The following is a 13,832-nucleotide window of genomic DNA, read 5'->3' as shown; positions in this document are numbered from 1 at the left end:
AAATATTAGAAAATCCTGCAAAATCCTGAGAAAAATATGAAAAATTTCCACAAAATTGTGTGAGAATACCAAAAAGATGCAAAATGATGACAAAATTAACGCAAACTATAAAGGGCACAAAACGACGACAAAAGATGAAAATTATCCGCAAAATTATGAAAGACGTCCACAAATATCCTGCATGAAGGATAGCAAAAAGGAAAAATGAACACATAAAGATGCAAAATTACCATAAAAATGAGCAAAAATCTGATCAAATCCAAGCAAAAATGACTATAAAAAGATCTAGAAGACGACCAGAAAAGATGCGATCTGAAGAATAAATGTTGCACAACGATGGAAGCCGACGCCCACCTTGACCTCCAGTGAACCCCGGAGCTTTGGCCAGAGGAGGAAGTCCCATCTGATTGGGCGCCGCCGCGGCCACTTTGAGGATCTGCTGGATGTCGGCCAGCTCCACCAGGCCGGCTCCGCCCGCCTCTCCGGGTTTGACGGCCGATGAGCCGGCGGCGGCGGCGGCCCCGTCGGGCTGCAGCAGGAAGCCAGTCTGGAAGGGCTGCAGCGACAGCAGGCTGAGGGCGTCTCTCTGGCTCAGACCCTGCAACGCCGAGCCGGACGCCTCTAGCAGGGGGATGCTCAGCGCCAGGCCGCCCAGCGTCAGACCCAGACCTCCGGACAGGAAGGAGGCCGCCGGCTCCTGGGGGAGGCTGGAGGACGGAGGCTCCACGTGGATCACCTTGATGCTGTCCAGGTGGGCCTGATGGATCTCATCGTCTGTGGGACCAGACTTCACCTGAAGGACGACAAGCAGCAGCTGGTTAAAGACGCTTTAAAAATAAAAGAAAGGTTTCACTTTTTAAAACCTTAGTGACCACATTAACCCAATTCAGCTCCGACTCGGTGAATCAAAGCAAAGGAAGTGTTCAATTTTTAGCACTTTCCTGAAGTTAGCGACACAAAATCTGGTATAAACGACAAAACATGATCACAAAAACATCAGATGATTGCAAATTATTTATAATATTAGATATAATTAAGACAAAATGTTCCAAATGAACACAAAATGATGTAATGACCACAAAAGATGTAAAATTGTGAAAAAAAAGATGCAAAATGATGACAAAATCTCACAAAATTAAGAAAAAAAGATGAAAAATCCACAGAAAGTGGCAAAATTATGTGATATAACCAGAAAAAATGCAAAATTATAAGAAAAAAGGCAAAATGATGACAAAAATGATGCATAATGATGACAAAAAGATGCAAAATGATGATTAAATCCAACAAAATTAAGACAAAAAGAAGAAAAATTCACAAAAAGATGCCCAATGACTACCAGAAGATGTAAACTGATCATAAAGAGACGTCACACGATGATAAAACTACGGCTCTTTTCCGCGCTTTGCCTCAACAGTTTTGGTAATGGTCTTGGTAATCCTACCTTGGAGACGTGCTGGAGGCCCAGGAGCTCCATGAAGCTCTCCTGCTCTGAGGGAACCTCCTCCTCCTCTGGACTCTGCAGGCCGTTCTCTGCAGCTCCGTTCTCTGCAGCTCCGTTCTCTGCAGCTCCGTTCTCTGCAGCTCCGTTCTCTGCAGCTCCGTCCTCCTGGCCGTCTGCTTCGTCGGGGTGGGAGGTTTTCTTGTGGAGGTCGAGGGCCGAGCGGAGGGGGAAGGCCTTATCACAGCCGTCACACACGAAGCGGTGGAACTTACTGATGCAGCGACGGAGGTTGGTCTCACACCACACCTGGACCAGGAGAAGCAGAAGTTAAAACCCAGAAAGACTCTCTGAGCAGAAACCGCAAATCAGAGGAAAGCAGAAGGACCTGGGCGATGTGAGCGAACTTCTTGCAGGAGAAGTCGATGAAGGCCAGGTCGTTGAAGCCGGTGGGGATGGAGGGGTTGTTCTGGATGAAGGGCCGGCCGCTCGGGTCCTGGGGGAGGAGCTTATGGACGCCGGCGTTGTGACGCAACAAACCGCGGTGTGTCCGGAAGGAGAGGCAGCAGAGGTCACACCTGAAACACAAAGCAACGGGGCAGAATTAGTAAAAACAGAAAAAAGAGAAAAAGATGCTAAATGACGAGAAAAAGATGTTAAATGACGAAAAAAAGATGCTAAATGACGAGAAAAAGATGCTAAATGAGGACAAAAAGATGCTAAAAGACGAGAAAAAGGTGTTAAATGACGAGAAAAAGATGCTAAATGAAGGGAAAAAGATGTTAAATGATGAAATAAAGATGCTAAATGAAGAGAAAAGATGCTAAATGAAGAGAAAAAGATGCTAAATGAAGAGAAAAAGATGCTAAATGAAGAGAAAAAGGTGTTAAATGACGAGAAAAAGATGCTAAATGACGAGAAAAAGATGCTAAACGACGAGAAAAAGATGCTAAATGAAGAGAAAAAGATGCTAAATGAAGAGAAAAAAGATGCTAAATGAGGACAAAAAGATGCTAAATGACGAGAAAAAGATGCTAAATGACAAGAAAAAGATGCTAAACGAAGAGAAAAAGATGCTAAATGAAGAGAAAAAGATGCTAAATGAAGAGAAAAAAGATGCTAAATGAGGACAAAAAGATGCTAAATGACGAGAAAAAGATGCTAAATGACAAGAAAAAGATGCTAAACGAAGAGAAAAAGATGCTAAATGAAGAGAAAAAGATGCTAAATGAAGAGAAAAAGATGCAAAATAACCAGAAAAAGATGTAAGACAATTCTAAAGTCATGAAAACTGAAGACAGAAAGACATTAAATGATTAAGAAGCTGTCTTACGGCTAGAACCAGTCCTGGTGTTTAGAAAGGCACTCTGATCTCTAAAACCAACAATGTCTACAGTTTAGTTTTTATTTCTCTTTTCCAGTAGCCTCTGCTAAACCCTAACCCTACTCTGGTGTAGTTCCGTGTGACCTCCACCAGGGGGCGTCCTCTGCCCGCCGTCCATTAGGACTTTCAGGACGTCCTGTTTTCATCTCCATCTTCTTCGGGTTTCTGAACAAACTTTACTGGAGCTCCATGTTTGTTTCCTTCAGCCGATTGTTATTCTATAGTTAGAACTAAACAAACTCTACAGACACTTTTAGGGATGATGAGGTTTGTTAAGTCGTCACGTCTCCGTTCTACTTCTGGTAGTTTTGTTGCTTTAATGACTTCCATCATTTTAACTCGTATCGCTGCTGATTCATCTCCTGATCCACTCATTAACTCTTTCTTATTCATCATCATCATCATCATCTTCATCTTCCTCCTCCTCAGTCGATCCTCTTAACAGCTGATTAGTGGATTTAGAAGCAGATCAGCGCCTCCTGCTGACCTCCTCCATCTTCTGTCTATCCTTCCTCCATTCCATCCATCTTCTATTCTTCTTTACATATATCTTTCCTTCCTTCTATCCTTCCTTCCATCCCCTAAACTTTTAACTCTCCATGTGTTTTTTTTGTGTGTGTGTGTGAGGAGTCGCGTTGCCGTGGTAACAGACGTGTTTGTTGCCGAGGGGTGGGGGTAGGAGGGGGCCGTCGTCACGGCGACAGGGCCCACTGGAGCGAATCCTGAATCCTCCTTGTCTCTCACTTATTAACTCTCCTCTCTCTCTCTCTCTCTCTCTCTGTGTTTCTGGACCTCGATCGCCCTCCACTGACTCATTACCCCTCCTCCTCTTCCTCCCTCCTCCTCCTCTTCCTCCCTCCTCCTCTCTACTGAGGAACTTTATGACCTGCAGGTTCGACTTTTGGAACCAGGAAGTAACAGAGTAAAAGTACGTAGTTACTTTTAACCACAGCAGCAGGGGATTGTGGGTAGACAGGTGAGGAGGTGAGGAGGTAAGGAGGAGGAGGAGAGGAGATGATGAGGTAGTGAAAAGGTGAGGAGGAAGAGATGAGGTAAGGAGGAGGAAGTAAAGATGAGGAAGACGTAAGGAGAAGGTGAGGAGGAGGAAGAGGAGGAGGAGGAGAGGGGAGGTTGGGAGGAGAGGGGTGGTTGGAAGGAGGTTAGAAAGAGGAGGTGAGGAGGAGAACAGGTGTGGAGGTGGTGATGAATACGCGAGAAGAAGAGGATTACATGATTTGAAAATGTGGTAAGGAGAGGTGTTGAGGAGATAGGAAAGAGGTGAGGATTGTGGGAGTTGTCCAGGTGAGTCCTACCTGAGTGCTGTGTCTGGGTGCGTTTCTTACCTAGGTGCCCTTCTTACCTCGGTGCGCTTCTTACCTAGGTGCGCTTCTTACCTAGGTGCGCTTCTTACCTAGGTGCGCTTCTTACCTAGATGCGTTTCTTACCTAGATGCGCTTCTTCCCAAGGTGCGCTTCTTCCCTAGGTGCGCTTCTTACCTAGGTGCCCTTCTTACCTAGGTGCGTTTCTTACCTAGATGCGTTTCTTACCTAGATGCGCTTCTTACCTAGGTGCGCTTCTTCCCTAGGTGCCCTTCTTACCTAGGTGCGCTTCTTACCTAGGTGCGCTTCTTACCTAGGTGCCCTTCTTACCTAGGTGCGCTTCTTCCCTAGGTGCCCTTCTTACCTAGGTGCGCTTCTTACCTAGGTGCGCTTCTTACCTAGGTGCCCTTCTTACCTAGGTGCGTTTCTTACCTAGGTGCCCTTCTTACCTAGGTGCGCTTCTTACCTAGGTGCATTTCTTACCTAGGTGCCCTTCTTACCTAGGTGCCCTTCTTACCTAGGTGCCCTTCTTACCTAGGTGCGTTTCTTACCTAGGTGCGCTTCTTACCTAGGTGCCCTTCTTCCCTAGGTGCCCTTCTTACCTAGGTGCCCTTCTTACCTAGGTGCGCTTCTTACCTAGGTGCCCTTCTTCCCTAGGTGCCCTTCTTACCTAGGTGTGCTTCTTACCTAGGTGCCCTTCTTACCTAGGTGCCCTTCTTACCTAGGTGCGCTTCTTACCTAGGTGCCCTTCTTACCTAGGTGCGTTTCTTACCTAGGTGCGCTTCTTACCTAGGTGCCCTTCTTCCCGAGGTGCCCTTCTTACCGAGGTGCGCTTCTTACCGAGGTGCGCTTCTTACCTAGGTGCGCTTCTTACCTAGGTCCCCTTCTTCCCTAGGTGCCCTTCTTACCTAGGTGCGTTTCTTACCTAGGTGCCCTTCTTACCTAGGTGCGCTTCTTACTTAGGTGCGCTTCTTACCTAGGTGCCCTTCTTACCTAGGTTCGCTTCTTACCTAGGTGCCCTTCTTACCTAGGTGCCCTTCTTACCTAGGTGCGTTTCTTACCTAGGTGCGTTTCTTACCTAGGTGCCCTTCTTACCTAGGTGCGCTTCTTACCTAGGTGCCCTTCTTCCCTAGGTGCCCTTCTTACCTAGGTGCGTTTCTTACCTAGGTGCCCTTCTTACCTAGGTGCGCTTCTTACCTAGGTGCGTTTCTTACCTAGGTGCCCTTCTTACCTAGGTGCGCTTCTTACTTAGGTGCCCTTCTTACCTAGGTTCGCTTCTTACCTAGGTGCCATTCTTACCTAGGTGCCCTTCTTACCTAGGTGCGTTTCTTACCTAGGTGCGTTTCTTACCTAGGTGCGTTTCTTACCTAGGTGCGCTTCTTACCTAGGTGCGCTTCTTACCTAGGTGCGCTTCTTACCTAGGTGCCCTTCTTCCCTAGGTGCCCTTCTTACCTAGGTGCGTTTCTTACCTAGGTGCGTTTCTTCCCTAGGTGCCCTTCTTACCTAGGTGCGTTTCTTACCTAGGTGCGTTTCTTACCTAGGTGCCCTTCTTACCTAGGTGCGTTTCTTACCTAGGTGCGCTTCTTACCTGAGCGCTGTGTCTGGGTGGGCGTCCATGTGAGCATCCAGATCCAGTCTGGAGCTGCAGGTCTTGAAGCAGATCGGACACGGCAGCAGCTCCTCCTCCGACCCGCGGACCGCTGTCGCCTCCTCTCCTGCTGCATCCTCCACCACCTGAACGCATCGTAGAAACATTACCTTCTGACTCCCCCCTCCTCCTCCCTCCCCCCCACCAGGCTCCTGTTCCTCTCACCTTTTTGCTGGGAGGCTCCTCCCCCGCCTCCTCCTCAGGGCCCAGCCTCCTCTTCACCGACGGGCGGCGGCGTTTGGTGGGAGACGGAGGGCTGACGGGCAGCAGGCCGCTGGCCGGGTCCTTCTCATGGATCTTCATATGTCTGCAGGAGAACAATCGGACCAATCACTGCACTGGAACTCTGGCTGCAGCCAATCAGGAGGCAGCATACAGGAGGGGGCGGGGCTACAGCGCTGTGTTTATAAAGGACTCATCTAGCAGCAAAGGATTACTCTGATTCAGAGAGGTGGGAGGAGAAAACAGGAGCAAGAATAGAAGTGAGGAGGTGAAGGGGAGGAAGTGCTTTGAGGAGGTCAGGAGGAGGTGATGAGGAGGAGATGAGAAGTAGAGGAGGTGAGGAAGAAGTGATGTGGTGACGAGGAGGTGCAAAGTTAAGAAGGGGGTGAGAAGGAGGTGAGGAGGAGGAACTGATTTGAGGAGGTGAGAATCAGCTGACAACGTCATCAGGAGGAAGTGATGAGAAGGAGGTGAGAAGGAGAGGAGGAGATGTGAGGAGGAGGTAAGGAGGAGAAGAGAAGGTAAGGTAGTGGAGGAGGAGGAAGTGATGTGAGGAGGAGCTGAGGAGGAGGTGAGAAGGTGAGGAGGTGAGGAATTAGTGATGTGACGAGGAGGTGCAAAGTTAAGAAGGAGGTGAAAAGGTGAGCAGGTTCAAGCAGCAGGCCTCCTCCTCCTCCTCAGCTCCTAATTTTAGCGTCAGGCAGCAGCTCGGACACCATAAGAGGTCCTGATACTCAGTCAGCAGATCTGAGAGCAGCTGACAGGAAGCTGCTCATCAACCAATCAGAGCACAGGACAGGAGGCGGCCAATCAGGGAGCGGAGTCTGCTGCATCAAACTGCCCTGTGACCTCTGAGCTGACCAATCAGAGAGCAGCAAACATGCTCAGTCAGCAGACACACAATCCTGACAAACCGGTGTGTGTGTTAGAGACACAAACAGCTGCTGGAGACCAACACACACTCTCTCACACACACAAAATACACACACACAAAATAAACAGACAGACACACGAATACAGAGACACACATACAAAACAGATAAACACAACAAACCCACACACATACACAAACGTAAACAAAACACACACAGACAGTAAAGACACACACACGATTCACAAACACAAAAGGAAAGTAAACAAAACGAGGAAACATTCATTTTGTGTGCTGTCTTCGTTTTGTTTGTTGTCATTTTATTTGTTGTTGTTTTGTTTGTTGTCATCGTGTTGTTTGTTGTCATCATCTCATTTGTTGTTGTTGTTTTGTGCTACTTTTTTAAAACTAAACTCTGGAAACAAACGACTCAACACAAAGTGGATTTAGGTCAGAAACATCCAGTTGTGTGTCTGTCGGCCTACAGCCATTCCTGCTGCCCACAGACCTCATACCAACACACACACACTAAACATCGTCTGCATCATCGTTTATCTATCAAAGATAGCTGAATGTCTTGAAGACGTGTCACTCTGTTTAAATTCTACTGAGACGTAAAAACTGCATTAGAGATAGGAAGGAGACAGATGTCTCACTCTGTCTGATATAAACACCGACCATGTAGTCAGACACACAAAACACACACACAAAGACACACACATACAAAAACACACACAAAGATACACACATAAAAAACAGACAAATAAACACACACATACACACAAAGATACACTCTAAACAGAAACACACACTCTCTCTGTAGTTGTTTTGCGTCTCCTTGCAGTCATTTTGTGTCTCTTTAAGGTTGCTTTGTGTCTCTTTGTGGCTGTTTTGTGTCTCTTTGTAGTTGTTGTGTCTCTGAAGTCATTTTAAATCTTTTTGTGTCTTGTTGCAGTTAATTTCCATCTTTGTGTGTCTGTTTTTAGATCATTTTGAGTCTTTCTACGGCTGTTTGGTGTGTCTTTGTGCATCTGTTGTCATTTAGGATCTATTGTAGTGAATCTGTGAATCTTTTAGTTGCCGATAACCGTATTCGTATCACAGTGTTTTGTTTTAGGACATTTCGACGTAAACACACAATAATTCATGTTGACGTTCACAAACAGACAAAAAGACCAACGCTGTGTTCAGGGACGGTTGGTTCTGATGGTGGAGGCTGGATGCCACTGATAAATGACTGGGCGTTGTTCAGTGTGTGTGTGTGTGTGTGTGTGTGTGTGTGTGTGTGTGTGTGTGTGTGTGTGTGTTGGGGGTGGTCAGTTCCCACTTCCTGTTTAACCCACATTTTGTTAAACTGGTGCCATTAAAAGTAGCCGAATTAGCCGTTAGCGCTTCCTGTTTATAATGCAGCCATGAGCGCACAGAACTCCCACCGGATCACAGTGACTCTGAATGCAACCTTAAAATGTGACGATTCTCAAGCAGCCTCCTCATTTCTAGTTTTATTTGCAGATTTACACACTTTTTTTGCTTTCATGTACCTGTCCAGTGGCTTTATTACTGTACAAACACTTCTAAATGTATAAACATTTAGCGCATATTTAATATTTAATGCTCACAAAATGATACAGAAAAGTGTAAAAAAACACAGATTTCCACACTGCGTTCAGTGACGCTCCGACATTCGGGTTTTAAATTCAATAAACAACTTTATTTGCATTTTTTTGTGTTCTCGATTTAACGGCTTTTGTCAGCCGACTCAACTCTCAGCTGTCCTACTGCCTCTGAACTTCTGCCTCTTTGTGGTTGTTTTGTGTCTCTTTGTGGTTGTTTTGTGTCTCTTTGTGGTTGTTTTGTGTCTCTTTGCGGTTGTTTCGTGTCTCTTTGCGGTTGTTTCGTGTCTCTTTGTGGTTGTTTTGTGTCTCTTTGTGGTTCTTTTGTGTCTCAGTGGTGGTTTTGTGTTTCTTTGAGGTCATTTTGTGCCTCTTTGAGGTTATTTCATGTCTCTTTGTGGTTGTTTTGTAACTCTTTGTGTGGTTGTGTACCTGTGCATGTTGCCGTTGGTGGTGAAGGTCTGGCCGCAGACGTTGCATTTGTAGGGCCTCTCCCCGCTGTGCACCAGCATGTGTCGGTCGAGCGACGAGGCCGAGCTCAGGCATTTTCCACAGATGCTGCAGGAGTGGTCGGTGGCTCCGGTGTCGGCGTTGTGCTGCAGAGAAAGACACACCTGTGGGCTCAGCAGCGACACACACACAGGTGTACTTCTATGTGATGCTAATGCGGCGTGGACGTACCTGTCGGATGTGCATGGTCAGCTGGTGTTGTGTCTGACAGTTCTTGTCACACAGCGGACAGATATAAGCAGAGCTGTCGTCTTTGGTGTCCTGAAGAGAAAAACACACACACAGGTAGACGTTAACACACTGAAGCTGCAGGTGGCTTTAAAAGGCATCTTATCTTATTATTATTAACATTAGTAATAATAAAATAATCAACAAATTCATGTTTATCACAAAGAAACTGTAGAAACAGAAGTAATGGGCAGATTTTCAACTTTCCAGCAGTTATTGAACTCATCAACTCATTTATTCTATTGAAAAATTAATAAAAAATAAACCGGAGATTTTAACCAGATTCTGTAAAAAACTAATAATTTTGTAATTTTTGGAGCAACAGTGAAGCCATCAGTGACTCAGCTGTGACTAACGGTGAAGTGACAAAAATTCTGAGAGTTTTTGATTGAACTGCAGGCAGTGTTTACACAGAGCATAGAGTAAATAAGTACGAGAACTACTTATAAAGTGTAATTAGTTAAATATCTCCAGAACGCAGAGTCACTGTCTGTTTTTCTGGTGTTGGTAAAACCTGTGGGCAGCTTTAAATTTTTTTTTCTGATTCCTGTCATTCGAATCGACGCAGCGTGGAATGCCGCAATGCATGGTGGGAAATGCAGCAGAGTGATGAGGCAAGAATACAGGAACAAGGAGAGGAAACAAGGAGATAAACAAGGAAAGTAGAGAAGGAGATAAACAAGGAGAGGAGACAAGGACTGTGTTGTTTTGTTGCTTTGATGTTTTTTCTCATGTTTTGTTTTCTCTTGTTTTGTTGCTTTTTGTTTTGATGTTTTTCTCTTGTTGTGTTGTTTTTTGTTGTGTTGTGTACCTGGGTGCGGCGAGCGTTGCGGCTCGGTGGGGCTCTCATGGCCGCTGTGATCGACTTGCTGGGCGATGGGCTGCAGGCAGAGAAGAAGAAACGCTTTAGTGGATTTATTTTGTCAAACTTTGTGTATTTACAGGCTGATGGAGGTAAACAGCTCCTCTGGAGTGTTGGACTTCCACTTTCTCATCATTATTATTATTATTGCTGTTTATAATCAATAATAAAATAATCACCAAATTCACATTTATCATCAAGAAAGAATCATCAGATTTTCAATTTTCCAACGGTCCTTGAACTCATCAATTCATGTGTTCTAAGTGTCTTGTTTAAAAATTAATAAAAAATAAAATGTTTATTTTCACCAGATTCTGTAAAAAACTAAAAATTCTGTAATTTTTGGTGCAACAGTGAAGCTATCAGTGGCTTAGCTGTGACCAACAGTGAAGTGGCAAAAATTCTGGGATGTTTGGTTGAACTGCAGGCAGTGTTTACACAGAGCAGAGAGTAAACAAGTACAGAAACTAATTAAAGTAGTAAACAGTTAAACATCTGTCATATGTAGAGTCACTTTCTGTTTTTTAGTGTTGGTGAGGACTGGAGAAACGTTGGACGAGTGAATAAAAACTCTTAGAATCCGCTATAATTCCCTTTGAAGCGTCTAAACGTTGCGTCACCTCGGCGACGGTCCGGCTGAGGAGTTGGCTGAAGTGACTCCGCTGCCTCCATCTGCGTCTCCTCCGCCGTTGATGCTTCCTGCCGCTGACATCACCGCTGACATCATGGCGTTGATGGAGGACAGGTCTCCTCCTCCTCCTCCTTCGGCTCCCATCATTCCTCCTCCTCGGTCTCCGTTCTGTAGCTTCTCTCCTCCGCCGGCCTCCATCACTCCGTTCAGCGCTCCTGAGGAGGTTGGAACCAGGTTAACGTCTGCTGGATGAGCTCGTCGGGTTTTGACGGGTTTCTCACGTACCTTTGAGGTTACTGTGCGTTTTCTCCTCTGTCAGCTCCGCCTCCTCTTCTTTAACGGCAGCGCTGGCTCCTCCCCCTTCCTGCAGCTCCTCTGTGGAGTTTTCCATGACGGCTGGAAAAGAACAAAAACACAAACCGATAAGTCCAGAAAATAATCTGAAACACATCGACGGCATGTTAGGGAGGAAAAACGTTCCTGTCAGGCTTTTTCCATTTTTGTGCAATAAAATAAATTCTATTTTTGGTTCCAAAGACACTGAAAATGGAAAAAAAATCAACATTTTTGAAACAAATCCTAAGAAAATTATCTTATTTTATTTTACTCAATACAGAAATAAATTTAAAAATGTTGGCCGCTTCATTGAAATTCTCGTATATTTTTCAAATAGATAACAGAACTTAAAAATAAGAGAAGACCAGCATAGTATTTTTTAGACATTTCTGAGAATTTTTTTTGTTTTTTGCAAAATAAAGAATCCAAAAAATACATTTCTTTTCAACATTTTCAGCATATTTTTGTACAATTTATAGAAGCTGAAAATGAAAACAAAATATTTGCAAAATAAATTATGTTAAAAAATACTTTCCTTTATTTTACAAAAAAAGAGCAAACTGTGGTCCATTTTATTCAAATAGGTAATAAAACTGAAACAAGTCCAGTATATTTTACATTTTTTTTGCAAAATAAACAATCCAGGAAATGTGTTTTTGTTCAGCGTAACTTTTCCTTTTTACACATTTCCCACTGAACAAACATCAGAGAAACTCATCTGGAGAATAAACACACGGCTTCCTTGCTAATCTGAAACACCAAACTCCTCTAAAGAATCTGGAAGTTTTTCAGTCGAGATTCAGCAAAAACTGAAACGTTTCATCGATCTGCAGCGAATCGACAGAAAGCTGAGTGAGAATGTGCAGCGAGGAAACACTAGAGGGGCTTTCAGAGGCTGAGCCGCTTCTTTAACCGTCAGTGAACCGGGAGCTTCCTCGCCGTGTGAAGGTTGAAGGCTGGGATCAGAATAGCTCTGGAGCACTGCAGTGTCTGGTTTCACCCCAGAACGTTTTCCTAAAGCGCATTTTCACTGTTCAGGGCTGCAAATCGGACCGAAGCGAAACTAAAAGTCGGAGCGTTTCAACGGAGCGTTCCCAGCATCCTCCTCGGGTTTCCCTCCGATCTACCGGGACGAACGTGACGGAGAGGACGACCTTCGGCTCTGGCTCCACGCCGATTGGACCAGAGGCCGGACCGACGGCTCACACCTGTTTTAACGGGGCTTTTCTGGGAGAGGAGGGGTAATTACTGCTTCCCGTCGGGCTGCCCCCACAGGAAGACCGGCCACTTCCTCCTCCAGCTCAGAGAGAGGCTCTGTGGTGTTAGAGGGAGTTTCACATTCCTCCTTCAAAGGAAAACCCAGAGAGGAGGAAGATGGAAAAGCAGCAGCACCAGCAACAGCAGCAGAGACACTGAAAGCTCGAAAAAAACCAACAAGAAAACTACTAAAAAACTACTAAACGCCCAAAGAGGCTGGTGAGACGGAACGACGCAGGAAAACGTACGAAGACGTCAGAAAGAAAACCGAAAAATGATGGAAATCTGAAGGGAGTTTGGTGAGAATAAACAACAGGAGAAACCACAGAGAAAACCTAAAAACAACCACAATATCCAGGGAGTTTGGTGAGAAAAATAAACTCAAGAAACCAGAGAGAAAGTCCAAAAGGAACGGAGACATCAGTGGAGTTTGGTGAGAATAAATAACAGGAAAAGCTGCTGAGAAAGTCTAAGAATGACAAGAATACCAGTGGAGTTCTTTGTTTTAAGAGAAGCCAGAGAGAAAGACTAAAAACGATGAATACATCCATGATTTTTGGTGTCACTAATAAAACTAAAGAAGCCAATGATAAAGTCTAGAAATCATGAAAGCGTCAGTGCAGTTTGGTGAGAATAAACAACAGGAGAACCCACAGAGAAAACCTAAAAACAACCACAACATCCAGGGAGTTTGAAGAGAAAAACTAATTAGAGAAACCAGAGAGAAAGTCTAAAAACAATGTCCTGAGTTATGGTAAGAACAGAACAGGAAAAAGTACAGAGAACGTCTAAAAAATAACTAAAATATCAACAGAGTTTGGTGAGAATAAACAAGTAAAGAAACCGATGAATACGTCGAGGAGTTTTGGTGCCAAAAGCAAAGTAAAGAGGCAGGAGAGAAAGTCTACAAATAACTAAAACATCAGTGGAGTTTAGTGAGAATAAATAAACTGACGAAGCCAGACAGAAAGACTAAAAGTTACAAGAACGACAGTGGAGTTTAGTGCCTAAAAACGATGAACACACTCTTGAATTTTAGGGACAATAAAAAGGTAAAGAAGCCGGAGAGAAGGTCTAGAAATGAGTAAAAATCAGTGGAGTTCCAGGAGAATAAAGAACTGGAGAATCTTTGGCATCTTCTTTACACTAGACGTGAGCTTTATGTTTTCGTTTCATAAAATTCCATCAGAGTTTGGAAGAAGAAGGAGAAGAAGAAGAAGAAGAAGAAAAAGAAAAAGAAGAAGAAGAAGAAGAAGAAGAGTGTGTCTCTGCGACTGACTGCTGACAACTGGCTCTGAGGTTGTGTTGTGTTTCCACTGACCTCCGAGTGTATCGCTGCTCTGACATGACAAACTGTTACAGGCCTGCAGCAGGTGCGCACACACACACACACACACACACACACACACACACACACACACACACACACACACACACACACACACACACACACACACACACACACACACACACACACACACACACACACACTCGGACGCTGTGATTGGCCGAC

The 13,832-nt window shown here is 44.8% G+C and overlaps 1 protein-coding gene across 2 annotated transcripts in view; it reads right to left on the bottom strand.

The window, feature by feature from the left end:
• Positions 1–13,832, bottom strand: part of rreb1a (ras responsive element binding protein 1a) — a 72,934-nt gene that overhangs the window by 13,626 nt on the left and 45,476 nt on the right. For both annotated transcript variants that reach the window (XM_051940381.1, XM_051940380.1), the window contains 10 exons: positions 11,012–11,122; positions 10,716–10,941; positions 10,045–10,114; positions 9,177–9,266; positions 8,928–9,091; positions 5,955–6,096; positions 5,730–5,875; positions 1,827–2,016; positions 1,442–1,747; positions 355–793 (listed from right to left, as the gene is read on the bottom strand). In XM_051940381.1, coding sequence (XP_051796341.1) covers positions 355–793; positions 1,442–1,747; positions 1,827–2,016; positions 5,730–5,875; positions 5,955–6,096; positions 8,928–9,091; positions 9,177–9,266; positions 10,045–10,114; positions 10,716–10,941; positions 11,012–11,117 — 1,879 coding nt within the window. In that variant the 5' untranslated portion in view covers positions 11,118–11,122. The remainder of the gene's footprint in view (positions 1–354; positions 794–1,441; positions 1,748–1,826; positions 2,017–5,729; positions 5,876–5,954; positions 6,097–8,927; positions 9,092–9,176; positions 9,267–10,044; positions 10,115–10,715; positions 10,942–11,011; positions 11,123–13,832) is intronic.

The sequence above is a fragment of the Acanthochromis polyacanthus genome, chromosome 20 (genome assembly GCF_021347895.1).
Source record: "Acanthochromis polyacanthus isolate Apoly-LR-REF ecotype Palm Island chromosome 20, KAUST_Apoly_ChrSc, whole genome shotgun sequence".
In the NCBI taxonomy this organism is placed as follows: Eukaryota; Metazoa; Chordata; class Actinopteri; family Pomacentridae; genus Acanthochromis; species Acanthochromis polyacanthus.
Note: the sequence above shows the minus strand (reverse complement) of the source record. Positions and strands in the feature narration are given on the sequence as shown.